The 16420-nt window shown below is 52.4% G+C and overlaps 1 protein-coding gene across 10 annotated transcripts in view; it reads left to right on the top strand.

The window, feature by feature from the left end:
- IQSEC3 (IQ motif and Sec7 domain ArfGEF 3) overlaps positions 1-16420 on the top strand; it is a 112799-nt gene that overhangs the window by 34139 nt on the left and 62240 nt on the right. For all 10 annotated transcript variants that reach the window (XR_004440118.1, XM_033223350.1, XM_033223349.1 and 7 more), the window contains exon 2: positions 590-673. Coding sequence is in view for 9 of the 10 variants with exons in the window: in XM_033223350.1 (XP_033079241.1) it covers positions 590-673 (84 nt within the window). In the remaining variant the exon portion in view is untranslated. The remainder of the gene's footprint in view (positions 1-589; positions 674-16420) is intronic.

The following is a 16420-nucleotide window of genomic DNA, read 5'->3' as shown; positions in this document are numbered from 1 at the left end:
GGCTGGGACTAGAACCCCGATCCCGGCCTCCTGGGTTGACTTTTTTATCTACACCAAGTGCCTCATCAGGCACCACTCCTTGGATTTTTAGCTGGCAACACTAACGTCCCTGTATGAATGTTTTGTAACTTTGTATATGATCAGCTTAAAAGTATTCACTGCATGCAATTCTGTGCATCCTAGAGAAATAGACTTAGTTCTACCTTGCAGGACCATGGTGGAGAACAGGGTCATAAAGAACAAACTGTGATCACAGAGCAGGACATTTGGTACATGCACATGAAAGAGCCTGCTGCAGGGAGGGCGTGCGGAAGTAGGAAGGGTGAGTTGCCAGGGAGGCTAAGGAGGCTTCACACAGGAGGTGGCATTTGAATTGAGCCTATTGGGTGATTGAAGAGGACTCCGATGGACAGAGAATCAATGCTGCAGTCTTGCCCGGGGCAGTGATTGGCTGCCTGATTTTTACGCAGGGGCTCGGAAGGGCAGGGACGGGGGCAGCAGGGTTTCAGGGCAGAAATGCTTTAGTATCAGGCAGGGTGGGGACCCAGCCTGTCTCAGGCGCTCTGATCTCCCTCTGCTCTGCCCGCAGGAATGAGACCGTGCTGCACCAGTTCTGCTGCCCAGCCGCCGACGCCGAGCAGAAGCCGGCCTGCTCTGACCTGGCCTCCCACAGGTGGGAACTGTGACCCCTTCCTCCGCTCTGCACCCCCACTTCCTTCCTGTTGCAACAAAGCACATACCCCTGCACTAGCTCTTGGGCCTCCTCCTCTTGAGTCTCATGTGGGGTCGTTTGTTTGCTTTCACCTCCTTCCTCAGACGTCATTTTCTCTCTGCTCCCTCTGGACCCCACATGAGCCATTCCCAACGTTTAAGGTCATTATGCCCTAGCGATCACACCCCAAATGTATGCTCCTTTCTTCTGAAGAGCCCATGTAAAATCTGATTTTCGTAAGCAGCCAGGACAATTGGTTTGATTGGAGATATTCATGTCTCTCACATGGGAGGGTGCCTGGCACACAGTGGTGTGCACTCAGCCCATGCATAGTGCCCAGCCTTCCTCTTCCATCAAGGATTTATACTTTTCTTTCTGGTTTCTCTTCTTCCAGTCAGCCCAGGTGCCTGTCTTTAATTGTCAGGATCTCTCAGCCCTGGCTACGTTAGTTGACAGCATTGGGATGGAGTGGGAGTGTTGAGGAGTCAGGTTTTAGAGCCACAGTCCTAAGCTTTCTCCTCTGTTTTTTCCTGGGTTCTCCTACCGCCCTCTGCCTCCCTGTCCCCCTTCCTGGTGCTCCGTCTCCGTCCTGGGATCAGCCTTCGCCCTCCGCATCTGCGTCTGTCTCTCTGCTCTTGTGTTTCTGGTTTCTCCTCTTCTGTGCCCATGTTGTGCTCCCCGCCCGCCCCCGATCTGTGTGTTCTGTCAGCCTCTCTCACTCTTTTCTCTTTTCCACCAGTTTGTCTGTCTCCATTCTGCACATTTCTCTTTTCTTGACTTGTTCTTTACTCCACTTGGATTCTGGCCTGAAATTTGCCCAGTCTGTCCGTCTCCTGTTATGGAGTGAAGTTGGGCAAGTTACTCCACTCCCGTGGGCCTCAGTTTCCTCACCTGGATAGTGAAGGGCTTGGTCTATCTCAAAAGTGGCATTCTCCTATCATCCCATCGAGCCTCTGAGCTGCTCAGTGGGGCCAGACTGGGCGGGCCTTCTTGTCCCTGAAGGATGAGAGGAGAGTAAGGGTCAGAGGAGCCAGAGACTTGTCCACAGTCACAGAGCGAGGACCAGCGCAGCCACGGGAAGCTTAGGGCATCGGACTTCTCATGCTCACCATTTTCAGGTTTAAGATGCAATGATTCTGTGATCTTTCCCCCTTTATCCTCTGAAAAATAACTAGACAGTGATCAGAAGCGGTGGCTAGTGACCTTGGGGCACGGACAACCACCCCATGAAAGGCATTGCTGTTCATTTTCCCTTATAGGGGAGCCAGCAGAGGTCAGAGACAGAGGCGGGGCTCTGAGGAGGACTCTGAGAGAGGCCACACAGCCCAGCGGGTCCTTCAATCCAGGGCCGAGGGAGGGATGGGAGTTACTGAAGCCAACCGTGTGGAAGATGGGAGGCTAATGTTTTCTGTGTCCTCTGGGACAAGTTTTGGGCCAGGCCTGGGGACATAAAGGCACATAAGGCCAACTTGGACCCTTGAGAAATTCCCCATGCGGTGGGACATTAGGATACCCTCAAAAGGAAAACTGCTCTCCTGGAAATTAGAAGGAAGAAGAGAAACGGGAGAATGGAACAGTGGAGGGGGAAGGAAAGAGGAGAGTGTGGAGATGTGGAAGACACCAGGACGAGGTAGAGGAAGACCCTGACTGCCCTGGCCCCTTCCCATGAGGCCTCACTGTTCAGACACATGGCCCGAGTCTCCCTCCTGGAAACTGCCTTCCTTGGTGGCGGGGGAGAAGAGAGAAAAACTGTCTGGCCTGCCTCCAACTCCATCAATTCAACTCAATTCAGTAAGCACTTTATGGATACTAACCAAGCACCAGGCTTCAGTGAGGATGGAGAACACCCTTGAGAAGCCCAGGCCTGGCAGGGGCGGGCAGCAGGGGCGGGCAGCAGAGACGGTCCCTTGGGTTTCCTGTGGTCTCTCCTCCCATCCGCTCTCAGCCTGCATGCTCGCTCACGCACCAGTACTCCCCTGCTGCCTGTGTGGTGCCCACCTGCAGCCCTAACTCCAGGTGGGAAGGAGTGGGAGAGAGGCCGCCCCAGCAGCACGCCAGCACGTAGGTAGACGTGGGGCAGGGGAGGGGTGCTGCGCTCTCAAGGGGCTGGGTTATTTTCCAGGGTTGGAGGTGTATGATAGGAAACCCATGATCTTAGTTTCCAAGAGGTTTGTTGTTCACCTCCCCCTGGGAGGTGTGGGCTTTGAGGTTAGGGACGGGGGGTGCTCTGGGGAGGGAGTGTGGGAGGTGGGAGATTCTCTTGAATGTTGGTTCGTGGAGGGGCCTATACACCCTGCCTATGCGGGCCCTCCCCTGGGTGGGGACAGGGAGGCTTGCCCCCCAAGATGTTCCAGGGCTTCAGCTGCTGTCTGTCTCTAGTTCCCAGTTACTCCAAGTTGTCCTGTCTGTCTGTCTGATTTGTAGTTTCCTAGAGCCTGTTTTTGTCTGTCTGTCTCTCTGTCTGATGTGGCTTTCTTGGCTTCTCTGAGAGAAGTCCCTCTGGATGTTTTCTGGACAGTCCAACAGTGTATGCGTTTGCTCTTGGCTTCTTGGGGGAATTGTATCCTAAGATAAAGTTTTCCCTGATCAGACTCTCAGCATCCCTGCTCCCAACCCTATCAACGATTCCTTCACCAAACCTCATCCCTTCCCCTAGCCCAGCTGTCCCACCTGCAGAGCATAGCCACAACTTCCTAGCAAGCTTCTCTAGTGGAATGTGTCACAGTCAGAGGCCAGCCTGTGGGGCTGGCACAGGCGGGTAGGTCACACAGCCCTCTCAGGAGATCTGGTATGGACTCGAGCTCTGAGACAAGCCAGGCTCCTCCTCCATCAGTCTGGCTCCTCCCCTGTCAGTCTGGCTTCTTTCCTGTCTGTCCGGTTTCCCACTAGCTCAGCCAGTAGGAATCATGGCCTTCTGAGGATTTCTAGTATCAGCCGTTGGCCTCTCTAGGAGACCCCAGTAAGGAATCCAAAGTCAGTGAATCAGGTGTCAGGGCCTTTGGTGTGCGGACTCAGCCAGCCACAGGATGTTGCTTGCCATCCTCCTCTGCAGTCTGGCTAAGGCCGGCCCCCACTCCAGCTCCAGGGCTGAGCAAGTGCCTTCCCTGGGGCACTGCAGTGGCTGCTCCTCTGGCTGATCAGAGATGTAGAGATGCTGCTCAGCCCAGAGGAAAGTCGGCTCCCTCCCAGAAAGACCCAGGGCCAGAAGAGAGCCTCACCCCTCCTGAAGAGGCAGAGAAGCCTCAGCCCTACCGAGGCCAGGAGAGCCTTCCTTCCCCAGCCACCTGCAGAGGAGCAGCTGGGGGCTGGTGTCAGGGAAACTGTCTTGGGGCTGGGAGCCCGACAGGGAGTGATTCTCCCAGGAGCAGGAACCCCTGAAATTGAGCACATCTGGAAGTGTGGGTGTCTGCAGAGGGAGGCTGAAGGGTGGGCGTCAGCGATCTGGGATACAGTGGAGCAGCTATGGCGCTGGCAAAGCCCTGCGAAGCTGGATGACCAGATAGAGTTATTATGGGTTCTGCTCTGCCCTGGTTCCCCACACCCCCCTAGGAAGGCAATCTATGTCTGCCAGGGTAATTAGGCCCTCAGGTGGGAGCTGGGGATGGTGCCTCCTCCCAGCAGCCAGCCAGGGAGCAGCAACTGCGTGTCAGGCTCTTTCTCCCCAGAAAAGATCGCCCCCTGGTCTTTGCCCCTACGGACCGCCTCCCTGCTGCCAGCTAATGACAGGGCTTTATTCTGGGGCGCTGAATAGGCCAGTAATTGCAGCCCTACTTTCGATCCTGCGGGCTCCCTTCCCTTTCAGGCTCTCAGCGGCATTCAGAACAATGACCCAGTAGCTGGCCAGCTGCCTCCCAGCATAGAGCCCATTTGTCTCAAGGGTGATAATGGGGCCAAGATGAGGACGATGGGCTTCTATTAGAGTAATGGGAAGAGGCGGCTGTGGGAGAGGATGGGGCTCAGGAGAAGGAGGCTGGTTTCAGAAGGGAGAGGAGGGCTCAAGGAGAGGTGGGGCTCAGGAAGGGGAGGTGGGGCTCAGGAAGGGGAGGTGGGGCTCAGGAAGGAGGGGTGGAGTTCGGGAGGGGAGGCGGGGCTCAGGAGGGGGAGGTGCGCTTAGGAGGGGAGGTGGAGTTCAGGACCGGGAGGCGGGGCTCAGGAGGGGAGGCGGGGCTCAGGATGGGGAGGCGGGGCTCAGGATGGGGAGGCGGGGCTCAGGCAGCAGAGGTGGGGCTCAGGAGGGGAGGCGGGCCTCAGGAGCGGGAGTGGAGTTCGGGAGGGGGAGGTGGGGCTCAGGAGGGGAGGCGGGGCTCAGGAAGGGGAGGCGGGGCTCAAGAGAGGGAGGCGGGGCTCAGGAAGGAGAGGTGGAGTTCGGGAGGGGAGGCGGGGCTCAGGAGGGGGAGGCGGGGCTCAGGAGGGGGAGGCGGGGCTCAGGAAGGGGAGGCGGGGCTCAGGAAGGGGAGGCGGGGCTCAGGAAGGGGAGGTGGAGTTCGGGAGGGGAAGGTGGGGCTCAAGAGGGAGAGGTGGAGTTCAGGAGGGGAGGCGGGGCTCAGGAGGGGGAGGCGGGGCTCAGGAAGGGGAGGCGGGGCTCAAGAGGGAGAGGTGGGGCTCAGGACGGGGAGGTGGGTTCGGGAGGGGAAGGTGGGGCTCAGGAGGGCGAGGCGGGGCTCAGGACGGGGAGGTGGAGTTCGGGAGGGGAAGGTGGGGCTCAGGAGCGGAGGCGGGGCTCAGGAGGGCGAGGCGGGGCTCAGGACGGGGAGGTGGTAGGCAGGAAACAAGACAATCCCTAGGCCTCCAGAGCGAGAAGGGATCTGGGTAGGGGTGTAAGGGGCACTCTGAGCCTCTGCTGACTGAACTGACTCACTGCTGGTCCTTGTTTCTTCCTTTTCAACCACCCCATCCTTACTCCAAGAGGGAAGACATATTGAACATATCATTTATTGAGTGTGCCAGGGACATCGTGCTGGGCACTCTTGATATTTTTATCTCATGTAATTCTGTGAGATAGGTGTTATTCCCATTTACAGATAAGGAACCCAGGATGGAGGGAAGTTAGGTGTCTTGACCGAGAGACCACTGCTAATTGTTTCTGGAACTGGACAGTGAACCCAGGTCCAACTCCGACACACAACGTCTTTTCACAGAGTTGCTGCTAGAATTTTTTTTTAAGCGCTCAAGAGAAATCCTCCCAGCCATTTCACCGGATCTTAAATAACATGTATTTTCTCTGATTATAAGTCATACACACTAGTTGTTGGAAATGTGGAAAATACAAAATATAAAGAAGAAAATATAAATGGGACTTCATCATGTGGAATTAACTGATGTTAGTATTTTAGTGTGCAGCCTCCCAATGTTTTATTTTTGTCTGCGTTGGGTTTTACATCCTCCCGCCAATCAAAAAAAAAAAAAAAAAAAAGATTTTGTAGTCTGCATTTCCCACTTGGGCGAGGCGTACTGCGCCCCTTTACAGGGCCTCCTACCCTAACCAGTCCCTCCTGGGCCACCCGCCCTGGTGGCCCACGTGGCTCGCGTCGTCAGCAGCACGGCAGGGGCTCTGCCGAGGCCTCCACGTGGGGTACCCTGGAGGAAGGGGCGCTCTTCCGAGAACGCTGCGGGGAGAGCCCTGCATCAGCATAGCTGGAGCATCTCCGCCTCTCCTGCCTCTTTCCATAGGCTGTGATGGGGCCTGAAGCATGATCAATGGACCAGCCAGTGTTTACCCAGCGATTACGGAGCAATTAAATTCTCAATCGATACAGTTTAGTCTTCAAACAGCTGGGCTGGGGCGCCGCGGCCTCATGTGCCTGCTCCAGGAGTGGCGTCCAGGCTGCTGAGAAACCGGCACCACCCACTAGTGGCTTAGAGTGGCAGCGTGAGTCGTTCGGGCGGTACAGCTGCGTCCTCTCCCTGGAAAAGGGCAGAAAAGCCCTCGGCTTTCCCCAGAGGCCCTGTGGAGCAGGCCCACCCTGCCTGCCTGGCCCCAAGCCCCGGGTCTCCGCCTCCCGCCCCAGGAAGGCAATGGCGGCAGGGGAGGTTAAGGGAAGTTTTCTTTGTCTCCTTCAGGGTTCACTGGTTGGTTGGGAGAGGACTTTGGAGAGGTTGGGATGGGGTGAAAATCCCCACAAGTCCCCTGCAGTGGCGGGAGCATCTTGCCTGCTGGAGGGGCAAGGTGGGGGGCGGGAATCCTGGGGCTTGAAGACTGGGCTCTGGGGCGGGATGGAGCGCACCTGCACAGAGGAGCATCCTGGGGAGAGGGGGCTTGCTGCTGTGGTTTGGGCTTTGAGAGCAGGTGTGCTCATGAGTGGCTGAGGAGCTGTGTAGTTAGAGCTGAATCCAGCCAGCCTGGGCTCCATGCCCAGGAAGAGGGCCGAATTCCGACCTGGAGCTACAGGAATCTGCCCTAAGGAACTGTGTGACCTGTCACTTTACCACCCTGTGCATTTTTGTCCCGTATGTGTCTTCCTCGCCAGATTCAGGAGGCGTAAAAAACGAAATAGAAGTCAAAGTACTTTGAGACTTTGGCGGGGGGGGGGCGGGGGGTGGGTATTAAAATATCCCAGAGAGTATTAGGAAGGTTTTGTCTTGTCATTGACTTTTGACTTTCTGTTCAGAGGACTCTCCTCAGCTGGGATGTGAAACTCCTGTTTGGAGTCAACTATTTGCCCAGGCCAATTTCCTTTTGTAATTTTCCCTGCTAGGCCTTGAGGCCTTGAGCCATCCTCTGAGACTGGCCCCTTCATCTGACCTAGGCTGTCGCCAGAGGGTGCTTGGGAAACCTGTCGGAGATGCTGTGCTGGGCTGCCCTCAAAGAGCTGCTCATTAAGGCATACCACTTTTTGTCAGCAGCATGTTTAGAGATGATTGGAGGAGAGGTCCTGCTAACTCTGTGTCTGTTTTGTGTCTCCCACCCATGAGGGAGAGGAAGCAAATACTACCCACCATGTCCTGAGTGCTTGCCATGTGCTATGCAAGAATTATCTTGTTTAACCCCAATAGAAGCTGGTGAAATATTATTGCCATTTTATAGCCAAGGAAACTGAGGATCAGAGACAACAAATGCCTTGACCAGGGGCCATGTAGCTGGTGAAGAGCAGTGCTAGGTTTTGAACCAGGTGCTTGTCAGTTGCAGCCTGTAACCACCAGGGCAGGAGGGTAGCAGAAGGCAGGTGTTGTCAACTATGGGAAGTGAAGGTGAGGCAGGGAGGTGAACAGCTGCTTCCCACGTCCCCAGCCACAGCCAGTGGGTGACTGAGAGTGCATAGGGCCTCAAAAGGCCTGGCCTCTCTTCCCTGCCCCTTTACCCTGCCCCTTGAGGCTGAGTGTGGGCTCCAGGTGCCATCAGGTAAATGCACCAGAGCAACCAAACTGAAGAGAGGAGTGGCCCAGAGAATATTTTTAGGGACAGAAACAGCAACAACAACAATGCTAGGCTTTATTAGTTAAGGAAATACACCTAACTAAAGATAATACTTCCAGAACAAGTGAAAGATGCCACAAGGAACATCTAAGCTTTCTCTAGCCCAGGGTATTCAGTAATGCAGTTTTATCCAGTTTCCTGGGAAATGTGTTCTTATTTCATTTACTGGAAGCTTCTTGTTGGAATCTTTTTGGATCTCCTTTTCTCACTTCCAGGGAGAGTAACCTCTGTAGGAGTAGAGATTTTTCTAATCCCACTATTTCCTGTGCTTTTGTTTTATTTTCTCTTCTGAAAGGTCTTTACCTATTCACTTATCTTTTGCCCAATTACATGACCATAAAAATGATTTTGTGCCTGATGTACCTGATGTGTGACAAAAAGGGTTTTTAATTTGTTTCATCAAACCAAAAATGAGGAAATAATCTATAGCAAGAGTGATTTGATCAGATACGGCTTTCTTAAGACTTTTTACTGCCTTTGAGCAACCATGGAAAGGCTTAAGAAAGGAGGTTTTTAGAGATTTCTTTTGTTACGATTAAAAAAGCAAAACAGGAAGGACCGCTGCCTATGAAGAAAGACTGGAGTGTGTTGCTGTCTCCAGCAGGGAGACTTTCCATGATTCCCCTTAGCACCCTCAAGTAAAGTGGCTCCCATTGTCTGAATCAATATTTTCTACCATGCCAAATCTGGGTATGATTTGTTCTAAGATTATTTTGACCACATCTCCGGCAGTGGCAGCTGGGAGGGGAAGGCCTCCACTCTGGAGAGGTGGTCTACCATTACCAGCAGATACTTTACTCTCCCTGTTTTGGACATTTCTGTAAAATCTACTTGAATGCTTTGAAATGGCCTTAACCCAGCAGGTCTCCCTCCGGTAGTCTGTTTTCTAACCACCTTTTTGTTTATTCTCTGGCAGGTCACATAACACCCACACACTTGTTTAACAAGGGTATAAATCCCAATACACCCATAATTCTTGAGTATTGCATCACACATGGCCTGGAGACCCTAGTGACTTCCCTTACGGGGTGTGGATATCAGTTCTGTCCTTATGAGTTTGCTTATCATTTCGGTCCTGTCAGGGAGCACCCACCTCCCATTCTCAGTTTGGCCCTATCTTGCGCAGCTCTTCCTCCTCCTCTTTAGAAAATTGGGGTTTTAATAGCACCTTAGGGATATCTGGGATTAGGCCAAAGAGTTTAACTTTTTCCTTCAGGGAGGCTTGCTTAGCAGCTTTATCCACAAGCCTGTTCCCTACAGCTTCTACAGTGTTTCCTTTCTGATGGCCGTTTACATGAACTATGGCTACCTCTGCTGGAAGCAGGAGGCTTTTTAAGACTTGTTTGACCAGTTTCCCATATACCAATTATTTCCACCTGCTATTTATTAGGCCCCACTTTGTCCAGATCTTTCCAAAGGTGTGTACTACTCCACAGGCATATCTGGAATGAGCATATACAGTGCCTTCTTGGCCTTACACGAGCTTCAGGGCTTGGTTAAGAGCATATAATTCACAGGTTTGGGCTGACCAGTTGTTGGGTAATCTACCTTTTTCTCATAAGGTTTGTTTGTTTCCATCAATGACAGCCTAGACATTGTGTCTTTTACTATCTATCACTCGGGATGGCCCATCCACAAACAGCCTCTTTCCATCAGGTAGTAAAGAAATTCAGGGGAATTTCTTTACGTCCTGGTCTAACTTTAGTTTGATATTCTATAATATCTAAACAGTTATGGTCTGATACCTTCTTATTCTCCTCTCATTTCCCTAAGAAACTGGCTGGAGTTCGTTTAGGCACCTCTCCAGGGCCCACTGACCCCAGGAGGAAATTGAGGAGGCAAGAGACTGACCAGCTGGCCTTTCAGGGTGCCTTTGACTGGGCTCTGCTGGGTCTGGCTCTGGACCAAGAGCTGCTGGTTGGAAGAGCTGCCAGCCTATGCCGCCTTCCCTGATGGGCAGCTCTCATCAGCACAGGCATCCCTGGCTCCTTCTTCGCTTTGAAGGCACCATCCATCTCCCTGGCAGGCCGGGAGCTGCACTGTTTGTGTTCCACGCCACCCTCGCTGGTGACCCAGCCACTGCAAAGGGTTTGTCTCACTCTGGGAGGGGACTCAGTGGCTTTTCCACCTCCTCAGCGGCAAGAATCGCCCCCTGGCCCAGACCAGCTCTGGGAAACAGAACTTTTATACACCGCCGCTCAAAGCAAAAACAAGCCCACCTGTCCAAACCCAAAGAATGGACTCAGAGACCCGGAGAGCAGCGAAAGTGAGACTTTTAATGACGGTCTTGGAAAATCGGGTATCTGATGAGCTGGCACACCCAGCACAGTTTCAACAAGCCATTGACCCCCTAGTGCACAGGTCTCTCCCTGGCCCCTCATAGGCTGAGTACTGTGGGGTTACCATCTTCCCGGATGATGCCTATCAATTGTTGGGTAGGGGCTTGTAGGTGGTTTTTTTTAGGGTTGTTTTGCTGCATTTTGTTGCAGCCCACAATGCATTGCAATCCTAGTTAGCTCAGGGGCTTGTAAAGTATTTGATTTATGACCTAAGTAGCTGGGTAGACTGATAAGAACAAACAAAATGAACTATTTTGTAGGCTAGTAAACTTTCATCTTAGACTAAACTTCTTTGGTTCTGGTGAGGGCAACTAAGGAGTGGGGAAGCCAGGGGAAAGGGGAGATGGTGGGGAAGTGGGGGAGGCTGACAAGCAGGCACTGGATACACAAGCAGGGGCCTAGTACATCCTGCTTCTTCTGTGGTTTGCTGACCGAAGCAGATTCAAGGCACTGCATCCGGGAAATGCACCACTGTTTACGTTATTTCCTTCAAAGAGCGAGGGGAGTAAGACAAAGTGTTGCATGACCTAGAAGCTTGGGATTTGGAAGGCAGCCGAGGGGAAGGCAGGCCGGGGCAGCACTTGGGCTTCCAGAAGAATCTGGTGCTTCCACCACACTGACTTAGACAAGGCATCCCCCGTTCTCCGGGCCCCAGCTTCCCCATCCATAGCATGAGCAGGTGCACTGTCTCATCCCCAAGGCCCTCTGCCAGGGATTCCGTAAGAAGGCATCCTGCATGGCCAGGGATGGGACCTGCTCATGGGGAGCCCCGGGACAATTACAAAGCAAAACACATGGCAGGTGGGGGGCTGCGAATGTTGACCCTCCGGTGAAATGAAGCATTGGAGCAAAAGAGCATGGGAGGGGAAGCCCTCTGTAGGCCTGTGCACTGTTTTTTTTTCTTTCTTTCTACATTTCACTTATTGTAAAAATATTATATTTTATTATTATTATTATTATTATTTTGAAATAAGACAGTTTCAAAAAGGAGAAGAATTTCACCCCACTCATAATCCTGCAGAGGATCTCCTCTCATTGTCCCTCTTCTCCGTTCATCTTGGGCAGTGCAGCCTGGACACTGGGACGCGCCCCCTGGGTTGCCACAGGAAACAACATGGCCCCCACTTCCTTCCTCCATGCTGGCAGCTCCGAGCATTTATCCTGGGCTTGGATGCAATTTCTTGCACCCCAAGGACGGAAATGATAGGAATGATGAAGGTTTTAACAACTGGCATCGACACTGCATTTTCCGAGTTACAGAACGCCTTCTGTCCTTTTGTTTACTTGATTCTCACCACAAGGATCCTCAGCTTCTGACCTTGTAAACAGTCAGAAGGGCAAGAATCACTGTGTCCATTTTATAGCTGAGGAAATCCTCAGAGAAGATGAGCAACTTGTTCAAGGCCACAAAGGTAGAAGCAGGCAGAGGTGAAGACCAGAGCCCACACAAAGAGAGGGCAACAAAGGAGCAGAGGCTTTAAACCCGCTTCTTCCTTGTTCCTGTTTGAATGTGTCACCTTGCTCCTCCCCAGGTGCCACTGACACACAGCCTGGTGGGATCTTGGTGTGGTCACCATGTTCCATGTTTATACTGAAGCTTTGAAGTCTTGGAGAATCAATTAGGCTGCCGTGAGTCCTCAGATTCCTCAGGAATGAGGGGAACTGACTCATCAGAAACAAACTCACAAGAGACTGACATATCGTATTAGCACGAATTTACTAATTTATAAGGAGAAACTATCCTGATGAACAGGATATTCATGTTTACTTATCACTGAAGAACTTAAAAATAGTTAAGGCTCCTTCCCTCCCCAGATGTGGAGGAATGAGCACCAAATGGTTTTGTGGATTCCTTTCTGGTTTGGAGAGAGAGAGAGAAGGGTGAGGAAGTGGTAAAGGAGTTCCCTGGACTAGAAGATAAATTCAGAACTCCAGGGAAGCACTTTAATGTGTAGCAGTTGAAAGCATAAACCAGATAATTCAAATCTAGGTTCGGGTCCTGGCTTGGCCACTCACAAACTCTATGACTTTGGTGAAATTCCATAGACTTTCCAACCTTGAGTTCACTCATCTGTAAAATGGGCATAGCACTTACTTCTTAGGGTGTTTGGGAGGATTCAATGTGCTAATGCCTGGAAAGGTGTCCAGCATCTAGTAAGGACCACATATATGCTAGTTATGTTAAAGCTGGATTTCCGAAGGCAGAGAGGGAGAACTCAAAACAAGATTTAAGGTCTAGAAATTCAGATATGACTAGGGAATGTTTAGAAAGTACAGGCCACGTGCTTCATGTGATGAGCCCCGGGTATGGTAAGCATGTTCTTCAGGTCCCCAGCATGTTGTTGAGACACAGCTCAGGGACCTGAACAACATGCTTGCCATACAGGGGCTCTGGCAAAGTCTCGTCCGCCCCGTGGGCTAGCAGGTGTTGGGCAGGGAGACGAGGCAGTCTTTCAGATGTTTCTGTTCCGGCCCAGCTCCTGACATGGAGTGGTGGCGGGACGGAGCCCAGTATTCAAAAAGAGAGGAAGAGAGAGACTCTGAGAACTGAGGGACCAATTTGGGGAGGAGATCGAAGAAGCTAAAGACCCAGATGAATGTCAATCAAATAGGACCAACAGGCTCAGGGATTTTCTAGACATCAGGGCAGGAGAGGAAATGATTTAGCTCAGCAACAGGCTGCCACAGTGCAGACTGGGATCGGATTAAGAGCAGAAGCATTTATTTTGTCAGGAAACTCTTCTTGCCAGCCAACAGTTGGACTGCCTGTTCTCCTGAGAGAAAGATTGTTTATCCCAACAGGGAAAGGCTTATGGCCTGGCACTGTCCCCTGGCCTGCCCCGTGGCATATTCCCCAAGCCGGGATCTCTAAGGCTTCTTCCCAAAGTGTGTCCTGCAGAGACCGTGAGCAGATATTCCATTGTCACATATACAGCAGGAGCCTAGCACATCCCTTCCTCTTAACACTTGCAGAGATAACACATGGAAGCTACAAGGCATGCGGGAAACAGTGTGGCCAATCTGATATATGCAGCATGAAAGACTGAAGCTAGATATCAGGTAGGACTTCCAATAGGAACACTGAAGATAAGGAAGTTAACTGCAGGGAAACAAGTGGGGAATCTTGCTCCCTGGTAACTAGGTAAATGTCCAGAGCAATGTCCTACCCTACTGGTAATGGTGCCATTTCCATTTCTTGGGTCACAAGACTCCTGTTTTCAGCAAGAATGCACCTGACCTCCACAGGCATCCGTAGGTCATCAGATTTCCTCTGGCATGTGGTGAACTTGGGCCTGTGAGGAGCTGTTCTTCCCTGAAAATAGCTCAGGACCAAAGAAACATGTGCTCTGCTGGGGTGAAGTGGGGCTGACCTAGGTTGGAACAGAAGGAAGATGGAATGAAGGGGCTTTAGAGCCAAGAGAATGGGAAGCACCCAGTCATGGCCTCATGCCTGCCTCTGGTGTGGGCTTGGTGCACACATGGTTTGTGGAGGTCACCATAATCGGGCTCTGCGAGGGAGCCAGAAAGAACGAGACAAGGTCCCTGCTCTCCAGGGAGCAATTAGCTCATGAACCGGAAGCTGGGGAGGCATGAGGGGCCCAGATTAGGGGAGAAAAGCCACAGTTACCAAGCATCAAGTAGATGCCATAGGCTTTGTGTACATTATTTCACTCACTCTCACAGCAAAATCTTGGAGCAGGTAACCCTACTTTACATGTGAGCAAATGGGCTCAGAGAGGTTAAGGAACTAGCCCAGTGCCACACAGCTAGTGAGTGGTGGGATTTCAACCACAGTGTGTCTGGTTCTGAATCTCATACTTATCCCGCTCTGCTGCCTTCCAGCCCTTGTTACCCTCTGGTGAGCTCCTCTTGGCATCACCTGTGAGTCGGAGTGTCACCAATTACACCATACAGAAGAGGCCAGCACGTCTCCATTTAGAGAACTCGAGCACAAGGCCCCAAGAGCAATAAGAAATTGCTAGTGCAAGCTAAAGGGTTGTCCTTTGTTCTGAAGTTATATTCTTCCTACTTTTCATTTTTTTATAATATTATAGGAAAAGTGGATACTTTTGCTTTTTATTTTCTTATTTGACAAAATAAAACATGGGAAGTCCCACAAGAGAAAAAGATAGTTGCTGCTTACCACAGGGCTTCCCCGCCATTGTACGTGTATTAGCCGTTCGCTCTTGGGACACCTCCTGTCACAGGACATTGAGGCACAGGAGTTTGTGACTTTCCCAAGGCCACACTGCAGGTGACTGGTACGGCGAGCCTTCAGACCCTGGTGGTCTGGCTCCAAGTCTGCACTACAGTTAGAGGCTGCGACTCTACCCCTCATTACAGGCTGGCTGACCCTGGCTGCAGCCTCATGGGCTCCCTCCTCTCAGGGACCCCAAAGGCACTCGCCCCGGGGACCTGGCCCCCAGCTGCTTCTCCTGTGGAGTACCCTCTCCCAGCATCACCGGGCATTTCCGTGAGCCATTCTTTTGTGGTTCCTGATGGTCACCCGTGGTCCGTTTGGAACCTGTTGCTTACTCATGCCACAAAGACCCAGGGTGTGGAGGGCTTAAGGAATAACTCCATTTTGTTTTCTCAACGTCTTCCTTGCTGTAATATTGGGGTCCAAGACTGAGGCCCAGCCCAGCTGCAGTCAGACTCCTGCCATCTTTCCAGTCTTGCCAGCATGGAGCTGCAGGGCCAGTCCCCTTGGAGGCAGTTCCCTGACCCTTTGGGATCTGCAAGCCCCTGACTGCTCCTGAGGCTCCCACGAGGCGTGCTGTGCTATTCTGGCACTCGTGAGGCAGCAGCGTTGGTTATGTAAAGACAAGGGGAAGTTTGCCCATAGGAAGAGCCAGGGAAGGGCCAGCACAAATTCAGGACAGGGATTCTTCTGAGGAGGGGAGAGGAATACACAGGGCATCAGAGGCTTCGAATGTGCTCTTTCTTGAGCTGGGTACAAGTGGATATTTTTCTGAACGCTTCACCTCTGGGTTACCTATATTTGCATATATAAAATACTTCATCATAAAAGAAAAAATAAGTAAACTCTGGAGTTCACTAGGCTGTACTGAAGCCACTGGGAGATGACTTTGCGTTGTGGCCAGGGCAGGATGAAGAGGCCGTGGTTCTGTAGCCTCATCCTGAGGCGGGGTGAGAGTGTTGAGCGATGGGAGCTGTCTTTTCTTGGTGCAATCACAGGAGCAGACATGAAAGGTGAGAAAACCAAGGTGTACGGCGAGCGTGTCTGCCTGGGCCAGAGACGTGCCTGTGTGAAACTGTGTTATGTGCTGGGAAGCGGGCAGGGAGGATGTCCTTAGAGTTTGACATTGGCACCAGAACCATGCCTATTTATGAGAATGTAAGATGCTCAAAGATAGTAGGATTCCGGGGGTAGTAAGATGGCACTCGCCAGTATGGCCCAGCCTGGGAGGCTATGAGGGAGGCAGTGTCCTGAGGAGGCCTGAGGAAGCTTCCAGAAGAGGCCTTCCTGTGGGATGGGCTGAGCAGGGGAGGGCTCCACATTCGCCCGCCCGTGGGGACAGTCTGCAGGAGCCACCCTGTGGCCCACCTTGAGGGAGTGGCCTGGGCATTCTGGCCTAGGGGAGGGGAGGGCTGAGCCCAGAGAAGTGGCTGCGATTCCTTTGACAGGAACACTCTAGAGACAAGCCAGCCCCCACCCACACCTTTTGGAGCAGTTGTGAGACCAAAGCCTGGAGGCGACAAGGAGAGAAAGAACTTCTCCTAGGGTCCTTGGGAGCAGGGCAGGAGAAGCATCTGTCACAGCCAATGAGATCAGGGCAGCCTCTGGAAGCGGAAGAGAGCTGGGACAGCCACATCTGCCATCCTGCAGGGGCTTCTGGCCCGGATGATGGCAGTCAAGGGGCCATGGCAGGGGAGGCTTATGCTGTGTCACTGGGAGCTGTAGTTCGTCTGATGGCTTCAGGTTAGCAGGAG

This window comes from Trachypithecus francoisi, unplaced genomic scaffold (genome assembly GCF_009764315.1).
Source record: "Trachypithecus francoisi isolate TF-2019V2 unplaced genomic scaffold, Tfra_2.0 Lachesis_group11, whole genome shotgun sequence".
NCBI classification, from domain to species: domain Eukaryota; kingdom Metazoa; phylum Chordata; class Mammalia; order Primates; family Cercopithecidae; genus Trachypithecus; species Trachypithecus francoisi.
The sequence above is the reverse complement of the archived record's forward strand: the minus strand, read 5'-3'. Positions and strand labels throughout refer to the sequence as shown.